At 30.7% G+C, this 24,083-nt stretch overlaps 1 protein-coding gene across 5 annotated transcripts in view; it reads right to left on the bottom strand.

Annotated features, from left to right (window-relative positions):
• Window positions 1-24,083, bottom strand: part of LOC130442890 (dual oxidase maturation factor 1-like) — a 91,530-nt gene that overhangs the window by 8,175 nt on the left and 59,272 nt on the right. For all 5 annotated transcript variants that reach the window (XM_056777281.1, XM_056777284.1, XM_056777285.1 and 2 more), the window contains 4 exons: window positions 20,739-20,913; window positions 9,897-9,954; window positions 5,709-5,843; window positions 2,484-2,697 (listed from right to left, as the gene is read on the bottom strand). In XM_056777281.1, the coding sequence (XP_056633259.1) occupies window positions 2,484-2,697; window positions 5,709-5,843; window positions 9,897-9,954; window positions 20,739-20,903 (572 nt within the window). In that variant the 5' untranslated portion in view covers window positions 20,904-20,913. The remainder of the gene's footprint in view (window positions 1-2,483; window positions 2,698-5,708; window positions 5,844-9,896; window positions 9,955-20,738; window positions 20,914-24,083) is intronic.

Here is a 24,083-nt window from a genome sequence, read left to right as displayed (position 1 = left end):
TCTTAGTTAATGTTTTTGATATTGTAAAACATAAAGGTACTTTACTCTTGTGTCAAATTCATTTTTCTTGACAAATCTCGTATACGATTTAAAAAATTGACATTTGACATTTGCATTCTACTTTATGGGTCATGAGGAAACTTTTATGAAGAATAACTTTTTTTCGTAACATTACAAATAAAAAAATTTCCAACTTTTTCAAACATATTGTATGTTGCTCATCGCATCCCCAAAATCTTTTTCTTTCTCTCAATTTTTCCAAATACCATTCTTATTTTTTTTTTACTTTTATAATCATCCAATCTTCTGTGTAATTTATTGGTTCTTTTAATACCCATATTCATTTTTGCTGTCGACATTTCAGGTCATGTACTTTATCTTAGTTATCTTCATTCAAGTCGCAGATTCATGCAATTAATCACCAATTATTAATTTTATTTTTCAGTTCTTATGTTAATTGCTATAACACTGATGTTCTTATGATATATCTTCCCTCCTCTATTAATATTCCAGTTTGAATAATTATTTTGAGTGAATTAATTTGAAGTTATACAATATAATTTATTGCTTTCCTCACAAAATATTGCACAAGGCTTTATTAGTAAAAGGTATGTTACCCATGTCTCGCAAATTATTTTACGACAATAAACAGCTGTGAATTCGAAAACAAAAGACTAATAAAACCATTATTATAAATTATATGGTCAATTTAATGACCAAAACGGTATTGTGTAGGCAAAAACCAATGAAAGAACAATAAATTGCCGATAAATGTTTGATATCGTGTCAAATAAATTTTATGGTGTGAGAGAATTAATGGTTCTGTCTTTTAGTTAGTTTTGTTTAATATGGTTAATTCAAATCGTGCTCTTCTGAATTTTTCAACGTATCTATGAAGTGCCGATTTCTCATATTGTGTGCAAATAAATTGGATACTATAGAAATAAGTATTTATTTTGAATTTCTCGATTTAATGATATCTTAAAAGTATAAAACAGTATATTACACCAAGAGTGTAAATGTAGTGAAGCACTGAACCACTGGATTAATATACGAATGCAAGAAAGTTACTTTCAATCAAATTGTAAATATTAACCTTTCATTAAGAACAAAATGAATTAACATCAGTCTATATACCAAAATGAACACCCAGCGTGAAATAGGACATTACATACTTACACAGTTTGTTTTATTTATTGTAATTTATTTAAACATTTTTTTTTTGGATTTTTGGAGGCAAAAAGTTCGTTTTATCCAAAGTTTTCATAGGGAATCGTGAAAAAGACTTTGTACGTTCATTTTTCACTTTCTCTGATTACTTTGGATTTTGAAATGATAATGCCAAGACTTAACATTTTTAACCTCAATAATTTTTTTTAAATTTTATATTCTTGGTTTATTAATACGAAATTGTATTGACAAATCGATACAAAACATTTGTAGAATGAAAAAATAAGAAAGATATATAGCGTTTTCTTATTGGGAACATAGAAATGAAACACCAAAGTAGTCTAACTTTAATATATATTCCCAGCTTTCGAATACTTAAGTATTCATCGCCTGCGAAATAATTAGTTGAGATCAATTAATTTTATGTTTTTACAAGAAATAACACAATTTAAAACCGCAAAATCTTAACTAATTATTCCCCAGACAATGATTACATGAGTATTCGAAAGCTCGGAATATATTGAAGTTAGTACACTTTGGTTTTAATTTTGCCATTTTCTCAATACGTCACTTTCTCTTATATATGTACATATATAAAACTGCAAACTTTTATCAAGAAATAGGACGGTTTAGAAGACACAAACTTGTCTTATTAGAAAGCAGAAGTTTCGAAAATATCTGTATAGCTACAAAATAAAATAGCAAAAGGCACAAAAAAATATACAAAATAAAAAAAGGAAGTTGAAGTGATGAAAATAATACAATTGGGACACTAGGTGACATCGAATTACATAGCTTAGAAATACTTCTACCTGTTTAGTTTATTCTATTAGGTTTTCGGGAATTTTTCAAACAAAGAAATAAATCTCATGCTATCATTATTCTTGGAACTTTTCATTTTTTCATAATTAAGGATTTAGATTATGCATTGATTTTGCAAGGTGAATATCCATAAGTCTAAACTTTTCAACATATTTGTAGAAAGATTTCCATACACGGGTTAAAGTGTTTCCTAAAGATGCAAATCATTGTGGTATATGATCGTAAGGAAAACTGTAAGGAAAAAAATAATTATAACGGAGAGTGAAGAATTTTATTGCAAATGTTGTTCAAATGAAGTATCGCATTATTAATATTTTTAATCAAGTGCAAACACAAATATTAGTAAAAACGTGGAATGTAAAAAAATATCATCTATTCTTCATGCAAATTTGTTAATCAATGTTAGATTAACTCTTCAACATTGTTAAGATGGGTATATTCATCTTCAAATACTTACAGGATTTCATTCTTTTTTTAATAAAAATACTCACCAAAGCATAATTATGGCAAAATACCCTGCAGTTCTGTACTGTCTGCCCCATGCTAGTCCTTCTTGTCCTGTAGTAAAATATTCTGCTACAGTCAAAATTGGAAAAGGCAAACCCTTTATTATGGCTTCTCTAAAACTCGTATGCATCTGATGAGCGTCCTTCCAAACAAACTGTTCATTAAAATCTATATCACTCCAAATATTACTAGAATTTGCTATAAAACAAAAAATTACATAATAATATAAGGAAAAATATATGAAAATTGAATGTTCTAATGAATCTAGTTATAAAAAGTCAAAAAGTTTGAAGAAAGGATTTGATACCCAAAACGTTTAATGTGGTAAGATAGAAGAATTTGAAAGAGAAAATGACAAGAAAATATTTTTCTTCATTCACTTTATCAAACTAATTTATCACATTGGAATGATATGGTTTTAAAAAGAAGAAAATGTTTCCAGTGCAAAATATATGATGGGTGATCGATTATAAGAAAGAATGTTAATCCAATGACCTAAGAAAATCTTGCAAAATAAAAGTGAAACACACGAAGTCTAATTCGAAAAGTCATGGTAATAAATGAGAAAATAAAAAATAATAGAAAGTTAATAACTGCATGAACCACAGACTTTAAAACTAAAATTGTATAACTAAATAAGTAACATTGAATAATAAAATGTTTTATTGGTACCAGGAATTTATTTTGAAAATCAAAACACAACAATTGATGAAAACAATTATACTAAATAAAAGCAGATATTAGGCTCTATAGATAAACAAAAATAAGGTAGACTCAAAATTGGAAATTAGATTTAGGCGCCAAATTGTTAAAAAATCTAGGTTGACTATATTAATTTGAAAGTATATCGAGCTTTCATCATCATAAATATTTGAATTAAATAAATATTTTGTATAGAAACAACAGAAAATTGGTCGGATTTGATATTGAAGTTAATGCAAGTATGGTTTACAAAGTTTTTGTTACAAAAATCTTCAGAAACAATAAATAGTTAATAACAAAAAAAAATCAATTTGTTTAAACTTACTAGAACAGAAGTGGTATTCGTTAGTGAAATGGAGGGAACATATTTTCATTCATTTAAACATACGTTTTCTAATTTTAAGGGAATTTATTCATGCTTGTCGTTTGTATATAAACTCTCAATCCTACATGTTGTCGCACCAAAACTTTTTATCTATTTTCTTGAAGTTAGCTTTATAACGAGATTTTCTGTTTGAAAGCATTATGATTCGAGCTAACAGTAACTTACTGTAGAATTTTTAATAGTCATGCGTTCCAGAATTACAATGAGTATGATTTTTATGGATACAACGGCCTAAAGCCATATTAATAATTTCAAAAATCTATTCTAGTGGAAGTACCTATTATATTCATTTCCTACTAGGAAGAGATTAAGTTTTATCCAAGTTAGTCAACAAGACTGACTTGACATATTGAAGCCAATTTGTTTCAATATAATGAGAAACAAGTCTGTTATGCCTTTGAACACTTAGGACGTGGTTCACTGGCTGCAGATGACATTTTAATTCCGGAGTGAAGTAATGGATCCATGTTTAGTCCACTGTCACATACCGACGCAAAAAATCTGATTTATTACGTGTAATAAATGAATAAATGAACAAACACTGCTCTGAATCATCATCACGTTGTTTTTGGTCGACTGTGAGTAAACGCGGCACCCAATTTGAAAAAATCTTTCTCGTGGTCAAATGTTCATACATAGTTGTAAACACACTGCCTTCTGATATCGTTATGTCCTCAGCTATCTCATGCAATTTCAATTTACGATTAGATATAACCAATTTGTGGACTTTTTTGATATTTTCTGCAGTAATCACTTTAAATGGACGACCAGAACGATCACCATTTCCGGTGTCTGTACGGCCACGTTTAAATTCAGCAAACCAACAACAAATGGTTTTTGTCGAAGGAGCAGAGTCCGGATAACACTTTTGAAATCATTACTGAGCTTGTATATTTTTTTCGTCAAGAAGCAGTGATAAATTCACTTCACTAAGTCACTTTTTCTGACTAATCGAAATTTCATGATATTTTACACATAATCTTTTAAAAGTTGGTAATCATAAACGTCATATGGATATGACAATGGCAGTGCTATCTGTGTGTTTGTCACACGACTTATTTCACGCTTTTGTCTTGTATATTTTCAAAGTTGTTTTCTTGAATTTAACGGATTTATAACTCTGCTGTTTTCTTATACTCTCTACTACTCTCTGGCACAAAATTTTCATTTTTCATTCTCTGAACTGATTAATTTCAAACACTGTACATAACAGAAAACATTTTCATTTTTTGGGACATCATATCTTGGAAATTTCTTTTTCTAGTCTCACCCTTCGAAATATCAATATCATTTGTTTCATCCCTTTCTGTAAGTATTTTGTCTACATAGTTCTACATAATGTAACTACAACATCAAAATTGATATTTTGTTCTCGGCTTCAAAGTCGTTCAAAAAGTACACTTCACAATAAGATCTAAAAAATAAGCCACCTGATCAAAGGCTTTGTTGCCGATAACGTTGCTTTAATCTCAACTTCAACTTCCAACACATATTGTATAAGTATTTATAAGAGATTGAATAGAGTTTGCAGTCACCCACTAATTTTTTAATAGATACTGAATACTTCTCCTTTAGTTCTATAATAATCAATAACTATTAGCTCCCGTTTGATTGGTCTACAAAATTTCTTTACAATGTCACTTTTCATTATTATGGTATTATGGAAAAGTTTAGAAAATGTGTAATATGCAAGGTATTACCTCATGTTACCCAAATGGAAATTCGCTATAGTTACGATATTATGTTATGTTTGATCTGGTATGATGTCGTTACTAAAGAGGCAATGAAAATCCCAAGGAGAAAAAACTATCAAATTCAGTACAGGAAAACGAAACATTAAAGCCATCGAGTTCATTCCATGTTTTTCAAATTTTCTATTGTAAAACAAAATTTAAATAAAAAGAATTTAGATGGCAAGAATGGTAATCATTTGTTTTATACGATGAATCTTAATTTCAGGGTTTTTGAACTATTCAATACCATCTAAACTCTTCAGCTCTTCCAAGGTAACTAAATATTTATGAATATAATTTACATTTGTAAAACATTATCACCGACCCAAAAACAGTTAGACGGTCAATAATAAAGTTAATCTGATAAGTGATAAAATCAAAAATCTTACCTTGTAATGTAATATTTACATGATTTAATCCTACGTATACACCAATGTCAGCTGTCAATTGTTCTTTTGAAAACGCCTGATAAGTGCTGACTATTGATGACTTTGATATATGCCACGCTGATCCATACAATGTTACTGAAGCGAATAAAAAGAATACATTTGAAAGTTTATTTACCTTGGAAAATGTTATATGTAACATAAATTCAAACGTGAAAGGGTCGAAGAAAGATTCTTTTGATGTAACATTAGGAAATTGACAAATAAGATGTACAAGGTGTTTGAAAGTCCAATGAATTTTTTTTATGTCTGACTCTCATAGAGGGCGCAATTTGCACAGATCGTACCAATATTAGATTTATTAAGCAAAATTTCAAGTGAAATTAACAACATCATATAATTTTACACCAAAAATGTACTCTTAATAGAACTCGATACTGTGCACCGTTTTCGGAATATTATGATTTGAAAATTATAATGTAATAATCGATGCTGGTATGAAGTAATGATAAGTGTATCAATCAACGAACAAAAAATCACATGATGAAAATTTAAAAAAAGGCTAATAACATAAAATAGAATTCAATTAGAGTAGGTTTTTAAAATGTCCTCCGTTTTCACGAATACATGTCTATCCTTTTTTCTAAAGAGTCCATTAATCTTCTAAATGTTTAGGTGTCAGCCATGAGGTCATTAAAGGGACATTGAATTATTTCTTCTTGAGGTGAATTTTCCTCTGTAGTATAAACTTTTTGTTTAAGATACGACCAAAATGTAAAATCCAAGGAATTGAAATCGGCATGACCGAGGAGACTAATGAATCGGACTTTTTGCAACTCTACCAATCCATTAGTTCAGAAAATGGCCACTCAACCAATTACAACACCTTCTATTAAAGTGCAGTAGAGCTCCATCGTACATAAAAAATAGAGATCTTCGTTAAATCTTATATCTCGAATAAGTGATTGCTTGAAAAATCCAGGTCCATATGTCCATTTAAATTTACCAGGTAGAATGTGATAACCTATTAATTTGTTTCCTAAAGTTGCTGCACAAACATTAACTTTAAATGTTGTGTAATGTGATACCCTTTTGAATTGTGGATTCTCATCACACCAATAGTTTTTGTCATGGGAGTTAAACATACCATGTCGCGTAAAAGTGGCCTCGTCCGTAAAAAGAAAACATTTTAAAAAATTTAGATTGAGGGCTATCCTTTCTTGTAATGTTTCACAAAAATCCACTCTAACTCTTTATCAATGGTTCTTGTTTTTATTGGCCTACTAGAATCTATTTTTTTAGGTCTCACATCCCCAGTTTTTCGACAACGTCGTTTAATGACTCTAAGTGTATTTTTTTGGTAAATTTATTCGAGGAAACTTTTCTGCTTAACACTTAACAGCTGCACTAGAGTTTTCTAAAATTTTGCCTAAGTTCATTAACATGTCAGTGTATTCCAAATTTGAGTACATTTTGATTAACAATTTCTAATTTAACAAATAACAAGGTTCAAAAAGTGTAATTATTATGGACTCAACGTCATAACTATAAAATAATGACAGTTTTCCACACTCAGAGAAAATACTATTGCCGTGCAAAATTCAATGTTAAATAATTATGGTCACCCAGCTATTGGGGGCCTTAGTATAAAACAAACAAGTACCAGAAGCATAATACATGATGATCAAATTGTTGTTTGTTTCATATTAAGGCCTCCAATAGCTCAATGCCCATACTTATCCAACTTTGAAAGATGATACTGATTAGACTGGATTTTTGTGAAACGTTACAAGAAACGAAAGCCCTCAGACCCATTTTTTTTTTAATTTTTAAAGGTATCCATTTTATCGATGGGGTCTCGTTCATGCGACGAAAAATTTTCAATTCACATAATGCTTACTATAATAATAATAATAATTAATAACTTTATCAATACTTCATACCAGCATTGGTTATTACTTCATGATTTTCAAATCAAAACATTTCGAAATTGGTACGCAGTATCGAATTTTATCAAGAGTACCTTTTAGTGTAATATTGAATGATGTTTAAGTTCATTGAAAATTTTGCTTAATAAATCTAATATTGAAAAAATTATGTTCAATATTACTTGGTACGAACCGTGTAACTAGCGTCCTCTATGAGAGTCAGACATAAAAAGAAATTCCTTGGATGTATCAGCTTCCAAAACCTATTGGTATAAAATTTCAATAGAATGTTGGCAGTAGTTGCGGCAACATATTAAAAAATGTGTATAATTTTGAAACACCCTGTATATAGGAAGACATAAGTGTACGTATATTGCATGTCTTATGTATACGACCGATTAGGTTCGAACGTACGAGAAAAGGACGAGATCTACCATAATCACAAATATCCGATTTGTTCGGTAATCTGTAACTAATGAACAAAATCAAGTCCAATAATTTTTCAAATGTATCGTACGATATTGTCAAATAACACTGGGGAACAAAAATTTGTTCTGCCACACGAACTACACTTATATTTTTTATTTCAATCTATTGTTGTTATTAAACATAAGTAGCTGAAAAAATTATTGGCTAAAAATTTTAGTAATTAATGTTATTTCACTATTTGAACAAATTGTACTAAATCTAGCTCCATTCAACGTCCAACAGTAATCCTTGTTTTCAATTTGACCTGATGGCCTCAACCTTCACAGCTCCCAAATTTTCAAGAAAAAATCCAGATGAGAGAAATGAAACCTACATAGAAAATTCACACTGGTAAAAGGTACTAAAGCTTGTTTTTCTGGATCTTCCAATTTTTCTTCAAATAATGAATCTTTTATTAACTACTAATCCTCTTCTACTTATTTTAGAGAATTTCCTTTATATAAGAAAGTCCGCTTCCATTACGATCCATTGCATCAATACAAATTTCAATGATAGGAGAAAAAATATAAAACGTAAATATATCACATTTTCGGGTTAGGGTTTAAAGACGTTGGTGCGAGCCATACTTTTTTAAAATTTTTTTTGTCTCCCTTATCTCATGCACGAAGAAAACAGCTGAGTTTGATATAATCCAGGTAAAGACTAAGTAATTAAAACAGATTGTGATGAAATATTTAGTATTTTTGATTTTTTCCAGTAATAACTTCATACATTTCCATTGCCGTTAAGCTAATTTTACAAGTATCGATGAATAAACACCACTTCATTTATATTATTACAAGTCTTTTTCTTGAAAGAGTTCGTCACGGGATTCTAAGAGTTCTGGTCTGCTTTTTTGAAAAATTCAAGTAGTTCTGATTTCCTTCAGTTATCAAGTGTGGCTTGTTTGAGATTTCTTCATTCTCAAATTCATCGTCATCAACTGCTCTTGGAAACGATGCCTGTGAATCGTTAATTGTGATGGAGACGGATGTAAGTGGTATTTATATGTAAATTGTCACTATGAAGTACTGGTCTTTTAGCTCACTATAAATTGGATTAACTTTTACATCGATTGGTTTGGGTCAAATCACGGCTTAGGACGGGATTCTTTCTTCTTATCACTCAAATTCTTCACATGAATTATGTAACAAATATGTGGTCTGATGATAGCTCTCTATCAATACTACTGCATTTCGTCTTAGTTTTTGAACAGTAATATAACAAAAAGAGTCAGAATCGTTATTACTCTTTCTCGTCGTATTGATATAATGACAGCTATTACTTAGGAATCACTAAAATTAAACTAATACGAAGAGAATTAATTTAACGACTGTTTATTCGTGACTGTTTATCACATCACAATAAATCTCAAACCAATCGAAATAAAACTGTTGGTGTGAATGAGTGTAGGTGGAAAAAACAATAATAGCTACTAAAGTTCGTGTGGCATAACTAGTATCATCTCGTTAAGTAAAGTGTAGTAAGCTCCCAAGTTTAAAAGCATTATGCATTATTTCACGACTAATTCCGTACCAAAAATTGTTCCATAAATTGTTTCACTGCTTTTAAAAACGACTTTAGAGCGTTCTGTTTACGAATGGTACGTGTACGCGCATTCAAAGCCGAGAGACAAAATGAAATTAGACAAGGTGTATGTGATTTCTAATTTTCTGCTTACTAACGTGTCTGTATTTTGCGTAATCAATTTTTGTTCCATTTACATCATCTATGTCTGATCATCTGATCATTAAAGATGAGTACACATAGTAGATATATAATTTAGGTAACTTACTCAAAATTGTTGCTCCTATAAACAAACTTAACGTCACAGCACAGAAAGTTGAACATCTCTGAAAAAAAAAATTATTTACAGAATATGAAAAACAAATATCGAATATTTATCAACATCAAAACAATAATTAATGTTGAGACGTGGCGGTTTGTCAATAATTGTCTGCATAGTACTGCATAAGCGGTGACAAAAACAATAGACCCGTTTTGAATCTTATTAAAATTTTGTCACCACCTTCTCGTAAGTATACGCACCGCCACTGACGTTGAGTCTTAATCGCATTCATTTCCTAATAATGGAACTTCTCCATCCGCATAATAAGAACTAGTTCACAACGATGACATAAACATAAGTTGACATAATCATATATTTCCATATTTTTTTTGAACAAACGGCAACCGTAAGTATGTAGCTCTGTGAAAATGTAAATAAATAAACAACAATAATTCTGGTCAAGGTTTATTTTGTTTGTAAATTAGTCAGTTTCTTTGTATAATTACATTACAAATACTTGTACGGTGGCTTAAAATGTTTTTAATATTTTTAATTTATATTGTTACAATGGCTATTAAAACTAGTTTGAACGCTTTATTGCGATTATTGTTGCTATAATCAATGTTGCCAAATGTGCTGCTCCTTACGGGAACATCCTAATTGTAAGCTTCCGATAACACAACAATCTATTTATTTATAAAACATCACCGTGTTTCTTCTCGGTTTCCGGCTTCTTCTGAAACTCTTTCTTAAGACTATTCATCGATACGGATGATGTTTTTGTCCAGCGTCAGCTCTTGTAATTGTATTTGAAATTCTGTGTAAATTACAATTATTAAGTTTATATTGTAAGCAATTTCACATCAATTTATCTGATTATTATATTCTGAATGTAAGAATTCAAGGCAGTAACAATCTAAACTCATTTAATTTCTTTTTTTTTTCAAGCCATATACTTATTTGACGAAAGATGTACATCTTTTTTTTAAATAATATCATTTCAGTACTATTCTTGCAAAATTTCATTTATAGTTTTTATTAGTATTTATACAGTGTGTTACATATAAGATGAAGACGCTTTTAAAATTTTCAACTACTACTAGGAACTTTATCTCTAGAAAAACCATCGATCTTCCCATTTTTCTCTGTGCGATGCGTATTTTGTTTACAGAATATGCGTTCCATATCAATGCCATTCTAAGTTTTATCTCATAGGTCTGGTTGTCTTGCTTTATAATGGTATCATTTAGCGATTTGCCTTCTTTAATAATGAGATGAGTCATAAATTTCATTTTGTTGGTGTTTATACTAAGTCGAACTATTTCTGACCCATTCTCTTTAGCTTCATCGATACGATCTGTGATTATAACGTGGCCACGGCGAATCGCGGGTGATTTAATTTTTCTCTGATTATGTTTATGTCGTCTTTCCTCGCTAGCACTCTTTCAACCATATATTCCAAGAGCGCCGTGAATAACTTTGGTGACAGAACATATCCCTGTTGTTATCCTCGTTCGATGCGAATCTCTTGCGTGTTTTCATATATTCTTACATGTGCTGTTACCTTGCTAAATATGTTTTCAAATATATCTATGGTCTTGCATCATTTCCTTTTTATTTATAGTATCGAATGCCTTTGCGTTGTCAACAAATATCAAGAAGATAAATCATCAACAAAATCCAAAAAAATGACGATGTGATCCTTGATAAACCATTTTTGTCGTTTCCTCTATAAAAATCACACACCAATCGTCGAATAACTTTTCTTTGGTTACATAGTCAAGTTCTGTTATTTACCGCTTATCTATCTGTCGGTTTAGTATATGATCTATATGACTCCACTTTCTTTACTTTTTATCAATTTTTGTGATTTATTCCTATCTCCAGTCTTCCTTCTTATTCTGAATCGCGGTAAAGTTATTTCTAAAAATTCGCTACATGTTTAGGAAGGGCCATACGACCTAATATTCTAAATTATTATTGCCTATACCGTCTCTAGATATCCTAAGAATTGCCTCATGTTCTGATCTGTCCACGAGAAGTGTCTGAAAACTTTTCGGCTTAATAAAGAAACGAGACAAATTTTTCCATAATCATTTTATCAACATAGTCCCCTTTAAAGTCGATACTCCAACATTTTTAAATGGTAGTTTCCATTTTTCTCCTCAAAATAGACGTTTATATATGCGAAAGGGTCTGGTAAAAATCTATCTCCTATAAGTGAAGCTTTCAACTTAGGGAATAGGAAATTTTCGATGAGGGCCAGATCTGTTAAATACGGTGGGCAGTCAACCAATTCATAATGTAATTTATTGAATTTTAGTCATGGAAATCACTGAAATATGAGGAGTTACGTTGTCCTGAATGAGTACTTTCATTATATTCAAATGCGGTCGCTATTTTGCAATCTCTCCCTTTACCTTATCAAGCAATGATGCGTAATACTTTTCTATCATTGTCGATGAGTACAATCCCATGACTATCCCATAAAATCATTGCCATCACTTTTGCCACCGATGAAACAATTTTAGCCATTCTCGAAGCAGGTTCGTCCTTTGTAACCAACTATCATGACTGTTTTTTCATTCCAGGATTGTAGTGGTTGATCCAAGTGTGTAGTGGTGAGTTCCCGCATACGGAAATTTATTTCCCAACTTATATTGATCTGAAATCTTTCCAATCCTTGAATTACCTGATGAAAAGTTACAGATCACCATTAAACTCGATACAATCAGGCTTTGACGAAGAAATTCCATCTAACAATCACATACACTTTTGTCGCCTTCACTTTCATATATTTTCCACATTGAAGTTATAAACCTCCCTCGTAATTTATTATTTTCACGAGTAAACATCTTGCAGTAGAATGATATGTTGACAATACTTGTTGAACTATCTATTTCGAAATTAACTCATTATTTTTATCAATAGAATGTACTGATAAGGCCATTATATCACCATTTAATTTCAATTATTTGTATTTCTTTTGTAAAACATTATATTTCAACGATGTTACGCATTAAAACCAGTATGAAAGTAACAGTATGTGTATATCGCTATACATATATAACGTAATCGGATACGGGAAGTTTCTCCTTAAGATATGATTGTTATTTTATTTTATTATAAATATTTCTTATGAAAATCATATTGCAAAAACATTTCTTATGATGATTAAATACAGCAGTGTTTAAAACTATAGTAGTATGGATATGGAATATTGAATTTTAAGAAAAATCTTTGTTGAAACGATGATCGAGCGTTTTGGAAACTTTAATAGCATAGTCTTCTCACACTCGAATGGCCTTGTTAACAAACAAAACAGAAGATTTGTAGAGAAAAGTAGAGAAAAGCCTAAATTAAAAAACCAAAGACTTTTACATAAATGAATGTTTGGGCGGAAATATGATAATTAGCCTGAATTTTTATTTTATTGCACGCTATAATTCAGTAACTGTTCCACCACATTTCCATCATTTTGAAGGTTACGAAAATGGAACATGGATGTAGCATTATGGTGCATGATGGAAGTTGAAGGAAAGTTCTCAAGAAATTGATGTCGTGCAGAGGAGATATTTCTTGTCGTTTTCACAGTCCAGACATATCTCCAGCTTTTTATTTTTATCTGATTTTGTTAAAACACATGTATACGTGAATAAACCAATATTTCTATTAAAGGAGAACATTAGTCAAGAAGCCAGATTTTTTTAAATAAGCAGTTATAAGAATATATTCGTTTTCCTTTTTTTCTTTTTCCGTGACAATTTCAAAAGTTCCAAAAGTTTTGGCACACTCTAAATAAATAGGGAAAAGTTTTCTTGTGAATTTATCTTTTAGACTTGGATCTCAATGTCCTATTTGGGAGTTCATATCATTTTATGTCAGTAACTCAATTAAATGACCCTGACCAGTTTGCTACATCGGTAGACATGTTTGATTTTCATTTGTGAAATAAAACCAACCCATAAACATTCTCAAAAAGTGATATTGTTGAAAAAAGATAACAAGAAAAAGAACATCGAAATTATTAAAATATTATAAGATTGAATTATCTTCGTTCGAATTAGAGGAAAATAAAATTATATGTCAAGGCATATCAGTCAAGTTTTGTTCTGCAAAGGCTTTGTTACCCAGAGTGCTATTGATTTTCGACAACACTCTATCAAAGCAATGATTAATAGTAATTCCTAGTGTTACTCTGTAATAATAATGAATATTTAGGACGCATTGAAAGGCTCCAAACAAACGACTACATTTCCGTCTAGTTGCAAACCGAACGCGGTAGTTCTCCTTATTCAATTAACATTATATTTATTGAGAACACTACCGACTCACCTAGTCGGTATTACAGGTATTCAGCGGTTTTCTTGTAACATGGTGAACTTGTTCATCGGTCAGCCGTAGCTAGTCCTTTTATTTCATAGAGCCATTTACTTTAGTTGTATTTTAATTTTTCTAACAATTCCCAAATTTTATTCTACACGCCATAGATGTCAGACAAACACGATTAGCGAATGCTTCCCACAGTAAAATACATCATTTTCCCATCATAACAAGAAGACGAAGAGCTCAAAGTTCCCGCAAACCTACTTCTACGCACATGAACGACTATCTGACGCCCACTATGCAAACGATACTGGTATATCTACCAACACCACCCAACTGGCGATGGTAACATGAAAAGTTTAAAAAACCATAGACCGACTCAACGATTTGCGCACCACGGTGAATATCGACATCAAAGGTGTAAGAAAAGGACAGCGTCAACACCGGGGGAGAAGAAATCATTTAATCACCAAGGCCAAATATCTAGGTGTCATTTTGGACCAAGGACTACGCCAATTAGCTGGTAGACAAGACAAGACGAGAAAGGCAATAGGACGATTAACATGTTTCATCATAAGACAATCAAATCAATCCATACTTGAAGATACACTACCGTAAGTCACCAAAAGCAGCAGAATATCAGCCTGAGTAAGCAGTAAGCGTACCTTGGTACATAACGATCAATAGATCTACCGAAGTACCAAAATAATATTGAGAAAACAGTTATACCAAGACCGGCAGTAAAGATTAATATAAGAAAAAGAACAAATAGGGATCACCTATTAGAAATTCTGCCAATCCAAGGATCGGAAAGATCTCGATTAGGGAAAGCTATTTTTTCGAAATAAAATATATCTTTTCGTTTCATGAGATTGTCTTATTTCTATAGTAAATTTGATGTTAAGAAAGCCTTGAACTTCTAGATTTTTGTTAACTTAATAAATAAAAGTATGACACAGTGTTTGTACAAAGATTTTCTGAATTTTTTTGGTAAATTTCAATAATGGGAAGCGTAAATTGAGTCTGTGATATGCCCTTCAAATAAAGTTGAAACTTTCAATGATATTTATTATTATGTTAAGGTTTAGAACCAATTTCGTAAATCCTGTTTTTACCATTTATCTTTGTCGGATGTAACACCAGTCATGTAGATTAAAAATAAATTAAAATTAACAATTATTATTTTTTACAATAATTATACAAGAAAAAAATTGTGCAAGGATCCTTCCATCTTTTGTAATAAGTAAATGCAGTTTCTTATAACATTCAATAAAAATTATTCTGTGTAAATTACAATTATTAAGTTTATATTGTAAGCAATTTCACATCAATTTATCTGATTATTATATTCTGAATGTGAGAATTCAAGGCAGCAACAATCTAAACTCATTTAATTTCTTTTTTTTTAAGCGATATACTTATTTGATGAAAGATGTACATCTTTTTTTTTAAATAATATCATTTCAGTACTATTCTTGCAAAATTTCATTTACAGTTTTTATTAGTATTTATACAGTGTGTTACATATAAGATGAAGACGCTTTTAAAATTATCGACTACTACTCGGAACTTTATCTCTAGAAAGACCATCGATTTTCCCATTTTTCTCTGTGCGATGCGTATTTTGTTTACAGAATATACGTTCCATATGAATGCCGTTATAAGTTTTATCGTATAGGTCTGGCTGTCTCTCCTGAGCCTATTTCATGCCCTAAATATTTATAAAAACTAACTCGCTTTATAATGGTAGCATTGAGCGATTTGCCTTCTATAATAATGAGATGAGTCATAAATTCCATTTTTTTGGTGTTTATACCGTCGAACTGTTTCTGATGCATTCTCTTTAGCTTCATCGATACGAGCTGTGATTATAACGATGCCGCCATCATATATTCCAAGAGTGCCGTGAATAACTTTGGTGACAGAACATAATATCCCTGTTGTTATCCTCGTTCGATGCGAATATCTTGCGTGTTTTCATATATTCTTGCACGTGCTGTTACTTTGCTAAATATGTTTACAAATTCTATGTATATCTGTGGTCTTGCATCATTTGGATAGTCAAGTTTTGTCAGTTTTCGGTTATCTTTCTGTCGTTTTACTGTATGATCCATATCACCCCACTTGTACGACGCAATATATATTGAATATTGAATAAACGTTAATTGTTCAATCCGTTGGATAATAACATTTACTGACAGATATTCTCGATCGATCGACCAAAATATTTAAAATTACCTTTTGATATTGGATATGTGAATCGTTATGTCAAAACTCTCTACTGATACTTTATTCAGTATTCGGCACTGTATCGTACCCACAGTAAATTTAAATAGAAATAATCGGTTTGATTTAAACGCTTCCAGAAGAAACCCTAAGTTTTTCCTAGGGTTACTAAATTTTTGCCATTGAAACTTTCTGAAACGTTTTATAGTCTTTCAAGTAAACGCCGATTCATAAACTTTATTTTCTGTTTACCGCTGCCGTTTGCGGGTAACGTTGCTGCTGTTAACCTACAAATTTTATTATTTTTCTATTGACGTATGTACTGCTTATTGTTGTAGTGATATTTTTGTGTTTTTTATTGGTATATTTATTATTATTTTATTATTTTCTCTATTGCTAGAAAAGTTGCTACGGACGGCCCACAAATATTAAAACTCACCAACGGCAGACTGCGACATCTAACGGCAACTATGAATGGTCTCATGCATTCCAATGTTTTTAATTTTGTAACTGCAAACGGTAAACGGATAGTTTGTGAATCGGTCTCAATAATAGATAAACTATACATCATTGCAAATATATAAAATCTTCAAAGTGATATTTTACTATTATTTAAAATATATAATATATTTAAAAAATAATTATAATAACAAAACGTATCTGGTATTCGATAGGTATAAAAGAGACGATATTAAATCAACTGCAAGGAAACATCATGCATTGAAAAACAAATGTTCAGATATTGATTTGAACAAAACACATCGTTATTAACAAAAAGCTTCACGGCGCTATAAAGGTCTTAGCAGAGAGCACAGAGAAGCTAATCTCCAATTATGACAGATGAAACAAATTCCATGGTGACTTTGTAGAGAAATTAATATAATTAAGAAATAATCTCGATACGTACTTCATTTATGACCTATCGTAACTTGTGAGAAACCTCCTACATAAATTTAATTTTATACGATATAATAGAATAACGGCTGAATAGAATTATAAGATTTCAATGAATACGAGTATAATAAGGTCTTATATTTTTCATTAGTCATTAAATGTAACTTGAGCTGTCCACCTACATCTTGTTCAAAATATCGTAAAACTACATCCGCATCAATTACAAAATGAAACAACAATAGAAAACGTTTTCTAATATTCCAAGGTCTGTTGGGTAATTATTATCGACTACAATATTATCGAATTAATCATAAAAGAACCAGATCTCCATGAGCTGCTTCCGACTATCAATTATCTCCTAGTTTGAGTAATTACGAAGGAATTTGATACATGCCGTCAAAGCTTCGGACAAATCTTCCGGTGTCTCAAGGTTAAGTATGTATGTATCATTTCATACATCAGAACCAACACCAGAAACTTGCACCGCAACTGAAATTTTTGGTGAGTAAGAGTCGGAAGCATATGGAACGTTCAAGTTTATTAGTTTTTTATATGTATTTCACATATTTTAATCAGATAAAAAAAATTATGACGAAGTTTCATGGAAATTCAGCTTCGTCATTTTATTAACAATAATTACAAAATAATCATTGAAACAATTTCAAAACTAGTGAAAAGACAGTTTATTCAAGTCAATACAACCTATCGAAAATTTAAATTTAATTGTTTATAAAGACTAGGAAGCTATTGCTCAATCAATTTCAAAAAAATTGGAGAGCTATCTAAAAACGAAGGCGTAACTACTTTGAATAATATATCACCAGTATTGAGTGGAGAAGTTTTATATATCGGTCGACGTAGAACACAATTTATGAGAAAGAATTTAGAAAAACATGTAGTTGTAAGTATTGTATTAATCAGTACCCAATAACAGGTGAATCTTTATAAATAGGTAAAAATACTATATAGATAAGTAAATATGAGTTTTTTCTTTCATTTATGTTGCATATTTTCCATATTTCGAGAATTTATGCATATATATGCGCATATTTCAAGTAATTTCTTGAGCCTCAATTAAACATATCATGTTGACTTGCATTGAAGTAAATATAAACTAAAAGAATTTTATAGCTTTTTTACGTTTCTGTTACAATTAAACGTGGATCCTTTTCATTTACGCTACCATTTTTAATTTGAAAAAACATGAAACTTTTTATTGTTATTTAATTACTTTACCAGAAGACTTATGTAACCCTTAAAATTAATTATATTTTTACGACTTTTTTATCGGTCTTCTGTAAGAAGCTAAACATTTGTCATCCGAGTAAAGCAATAACTTTAAATCATATTCGAAAACTTGAAATTACTTCTTTAATTATTCAAAATTTAATGGCATTTGTGCAGTCCTTCCATTTGATGGAAATTTTAAGGGGATGTAGAAATATATAACTATCTATAAGTTTAACTATGCATTTTACCTCCCATAACAATGTATCTTTTCACGGATAAGTAAGAGTCGACTTTCATCTAAACATGTCGACAATTGAACGGCAAATCAGTTTCTCTTATTTTATCATATATGATGTACTTCCTGAGTCATTATCTCTCATCCGTGTATTCAAAATCAAAACCCTCAATTTTTTATTAACATACACATTTAAGAGAAGCAAACTGAAGTGATCTGAGTATTGTAATCCCACTCAATATGAGTGAATTTTGTTTCTACACTATCTTATTCGGTTAACCTAGAAAAACTTTGCAAGTAGTATATTGGACGCTTCGAGTGATGCATTCTATTGGGGAACCAAAAACTAATGTCGGTTCTTTGCATGTATTATTAATGTGATTTTTCTGTTCAGTGTGTACTTCGAAGTCTTGTCAAAGACATATTCACTTCCAAATAATTGAGTATTAAACTTTTTTGCAATTTGGAGTGAAATAGCTAGTTATAAACCATATCCGGCATTGTATGATTTTCGAATTCGTAGAGTATTAACACAACAATTGTGACCATAAACCATTGCATTAGATGTTGTTGGTATCTCCAAATTCATACCCGGTAATTTTGACCCCCTTGCCTCCTATCGGTCAGAAAAACTCGTAACGTATGACAACGTCTTACTCAGTATAGAATTAGGAATACATGCATGTCATAAAATCTAGGAACTCTTCAACACCCTTAACCAACCTTGGTCGACTATCTAAGAATATTCGCGTCATATTGGTAAACTAAGCTTTGCAGGTGTTTGGATGCCCCATATATTCGAAATCAACAAAGCCAACCTATCCATCCCATACAACTTATTACTGCAACATACAGAACTCACTTGATCCCTGGAGATGGAAAATGAGTTTTATAAAATTATTTAATACGCAACAAATAATAGTTCACAAAAAAGTGCTACTGTCTGTTTGGTGAAATTGAATTTTGAAGTGCTGAAATTTGGATAAACTGTGGATGCAGGTCATTATTGTTAGCCATTCTATAATCAAAAAATAACCTACGAATGCCAACTCAATACTGAGTTTCAACCATTTTTATCGGTTCCGCCTTAACAATTTGCACACTATGGCAAATGTTGTTCATAACGAAGGTAATAACATTATATACTACAGCACATTTTATCCCTCTACTCTTTTTACTATAACTCTCAATCCGTTTCTATCTTCTGTTTCTTTTTTTCTCTCCACTCACTAATTCCCACTCTTCTTAAATCCGATGTTATTTCTCCCATTTCTCTTTCTCTTCCTCCATTTGGGCTCTTTAGGCAATTCCCTTTGCATTCATTCTGCACACATGTCAAACCACCTGGCTATTTGGACTCTAACTATATGCGTAATATTAGGTTCGTTATATATTTCTACTACCCAGCTACCCGATTTTTTAGCTCTTTCGTCTTATCATCCGTATTCGTAATCAGCACATCTAGATAGTCGAAGGTCTCAACTTTTTCAAAATGATATTCCTCGTCTTCCGTCCTTAAAGTTCTGTTTTTCTTCTGATTTTCCCTTTGCTGTTGCATTTCCATGCCAACTTTTCCGATAAGCTATACACTTTTTCCTATTCCCCCGGGATCTATCTAGTAGTACAATATCATTTGCATATACTAAAATTTGTTGCTTCTGGTGATATATCAAACCTTATGTCTGTTCTTACGCCTTCTAGTTTTATCTATGTGTCTGAAGGTTCTTCTACTTCTACTTACTGGTTAAAAATAAAAACATTATTTATTAAAAAAAAGCAACTTTCCTGTCCCTCTTTCGAATAGATAGGATTATTTATTCAATATAGTTTATATTAGCTGATTGTACCTTTTATTGTCTCAAAAGTATTGAAAGAATTCATAAAATGCACATGGAAATATAAATATTTCAAAATATAGAAAAATGAATGTATCTCACCTCTTTTCGAATTCCAAAATAAATAATTAAAAATGCCACATAAAGCGTAGTAAATGTTGCTAAGAATGTTATAAAAGTAACATCACCAGTCACCGATGTCCTGTTGTGAAAATTATACAGGGTAGGTCCACCATCGTATCGAAACGCATCGAACCACCCCTTCATGGCCAATCAACTAAAACAAAAAATTGTTCTTATTTTTTACTACAGATCTAAGGTACATATGAATTTATACTAATTTCATTAACTTTATGTTTTTCTTCATAAATCGTTTTGATTTTAGGTCTCTTTTCATAGATAATTTGTTTGAAAACTCAATTTGTATAACTAATCAATTAATAGATCAACTGCAACATAAATATGAAAATGAAAATGTGTTTTAATTATAAAAAGTAGTTTTTCCTACGTTGTTACATTTAAAATATAATATATGTAGCATCTATCTATTAAAGTTTTCGTAGTTGGATTGAAGTTTACAAAATAGAACTATAATGTTACTCAAATTGTTCAGGTATATTTATCATTGACAGCTTTTTAGTTCCTATGTATTTGAACCATTTCTAAAAACTCTCTTTTACTTGTTTTTTTAATATTTCTTGGTTTGTTGATACAGTTTTATTTTTTTTGTCATGTTGATGACCTTTGAATCTTTCTTCTAAATAGTAATATGTCTGTCCTATGTAAATGGTGTCTAGGTATTTTATATATAATATTACTTTTCTTGTTTTCGGGCTTTTTAGATTTTAATTTAAAGTAAAATTAAATGTATTATTTTCTTTAAGATTATACTAATCCATTGAAATTTATTGGAATAATTCGATAGTTGTAGAAGTCATGTACATATGGTTCTAAAGAAGAAAAAAAAAGAATTTTTGTAAAATAAAAATAAAATAAATTAGTTTTATTAAAGCTGTGAGTCATAATATATTAAATTATAAATATAGTTCAATATTAATATAAAAACATACAAATATGTAGAATATTTTTATAAATCCACTTTTTAATTCGTAATGCTCTGTTTACTCTGTTATTTCACTTCATTTGCAGGTCATTACAAAATTATTTAAAGATATTATGCCAACAGAAATGCAGTTAGATAACAAACAAGCTCAGTGAATTTCTGGTATTCATAATGTCCAGCGTGAAACTAGGGGTTCTTCAAAGTTGATTATTTATTGCAGTGGCGGCTCGCTGCAATTTTTACAATAAAACTTGTCGTCTGCGTCAAATTTCTATTGATTTTATCGACTTTAATGCTGGAATGATTATTGGAACAATTGCCACGAAATGAATCTAACTCTTTAACGAGGTCTTTGCAGTACTTTACTTTTATTGAAGTTAAAGAAACTTTCCTGTGTTTCAATCTCTAAAAATGTCCTGAACAACTTGAACAGATTTAAAGCCTCAATATTGTAATACTTTTAACAGCAACTTAACAATAGTGAGGAATTGTTCCCTAAACTAAGGTATGTTTTGGGATTCAGAATTTCATCATCTTCGTGGAAAGCCAATTCGAGGCACCACAAAATTCGATACAACTAATACATACAATATATACCTAACATTCGACATTTTCATTTCTTTTTTATATATTCGATCAATGAGCAGTATAAGATTGATCCTAATAACACATATTCCATACAATCATAAATATGCCTTTTGGAGTTGTTATTTCTTTTTATCTTTAAATTTAAGTGCTCTAGATCGATGACTCCTGTCTCCAAGCTTTATCGCCACCAAAAATTAAGCAGAAAATTATAATAAATTTTTTTGGGTTACAACCACAAATTCGGTCATTTTTAGTATAAACAATCTGAATTAAAAGATGACTTAGAAATATTTGGATAGGTAATAGAAAATGTTGAATTACTTTAAATACTTAAAATTATGTATTTATTATTTGCGGTGCTTATACACTAGCCACCTTTCATATATTGTTTCCATGTTCAATGTAATTATTACTTCTATTACAAATTGTTGGTGTAGTGTCATTATTGATGATCATTTTTCCATATGAAATCATTTTATTAACTCCTTTCTATTTCTCTTAAATGAAGGTTTCACGAACGTGATACTCTTAAATGAGCAGAATGAATATTGGTACTAATCCACGTTAACCTTACCACATATTTCTGTTCCGCCTGGGTAATTCTCTACAACTAAAGGTTACTTTCGACACATTCTATTTATATGCGTTTTAAAACATCAGGTTCTTGGGTCCTTAAAATATAAGAACTCATAATATGTGCTTCAACATATGTAAATATATCTGAAGGGTGGTTAAGCAATTTTGAATTTCAATTATAATCAATAATAAATATGATTCTTCAATTTTACGCTAATATAAACACTCTATAGGACATATAGTAACCAAACTGAAGACATACATTCACTAAATGTGTTAAATGATTCTATAAATACGATATTTTTTGGTCAAAGATAGGAATTTTTCTGTTTAAGCATTTATTAGAATTAGCCTACATTATTTTCCCATAATATAATACATCACTCAATAAGTCGTGTGACTAACTAAGAAAAACATTTTCAGTAGTTGCTTCTTCATTTGAGCCGAATTTCTTACCAGCGACCATTCTGCCATTTTGAGATCTCCGAATAGCCAGTAGTCACTTGAGGCCATAACTACGGTTGATAAGGAAGCAATTCGAAGTGTAATACGTTCAATTTAACCATTGTTGCCATCGGCTTATGAATCAGTGCATTGTCTTGATGAAACAGTGGTTTTTATTCAAACGATATAACAACTTTATGTAGTATTCGCTATTGATTGTCTATCCCTTTTAGTGATATTCGATGAACAATATTCCATGCGCATCCCAAAATATTAAAGCCATAAGCTTCCTAGCTACCTGTTACAATTTTGGATGCTTCCAACGTGGTTCACCGATTGCAGTCCACTCAGTTGATGATTGTTTTGATTCCGGAGTGAAGTGATGGATCCATGTTTTAAACATTGTCACATGAGCCACCATCTCTGTAATGTTTTAAAATTGATTCCAATAGAAGTAACGACTAGAATGTTTATAATGAATAAATTTTTAGGAGAGTAGTTTCTGTGTAACGTTCTAAGGGGGCAGTTGGATTTGAAAATCTCAGTGGTAATCATTTTGTAACAATTTTGATATCGAAGATCACAATTTAGCAGTCCTTAATATTAAAATATTGTTAAATAATGGTCCATGATATTCTGACGAGTTGTAGGTCGTATTTTGTTTTTGGAATGACTCATTTATGGAGATTTGATATTTATTACAGTATGGACACTGTCCTTGTCTCGTTAAAGGAGTGATTTTTCAGGATACTCTGACTTTTGAAGTTACTTCTTGT

This window comes from Diorhabda sublineata, chromosome 4 (genome assembly GCF_026230105.1).
Source record: "Diorhabda sublineata isolate icDioSubl1.1 chromosome 4, icDioSubl1.1, whole genome shotgun sequence".
Taxonomy (NCBI): domain Eukaryota; kingdom Metazoa; phylum Arthropoda; class Insecta; order Coleoptera; family Chrysomelidae; genus Diorhabda; species Diorhabda sublineata.
This window is presented reverse-complemented; position numbering and strand designations above follow the sequence as displayed.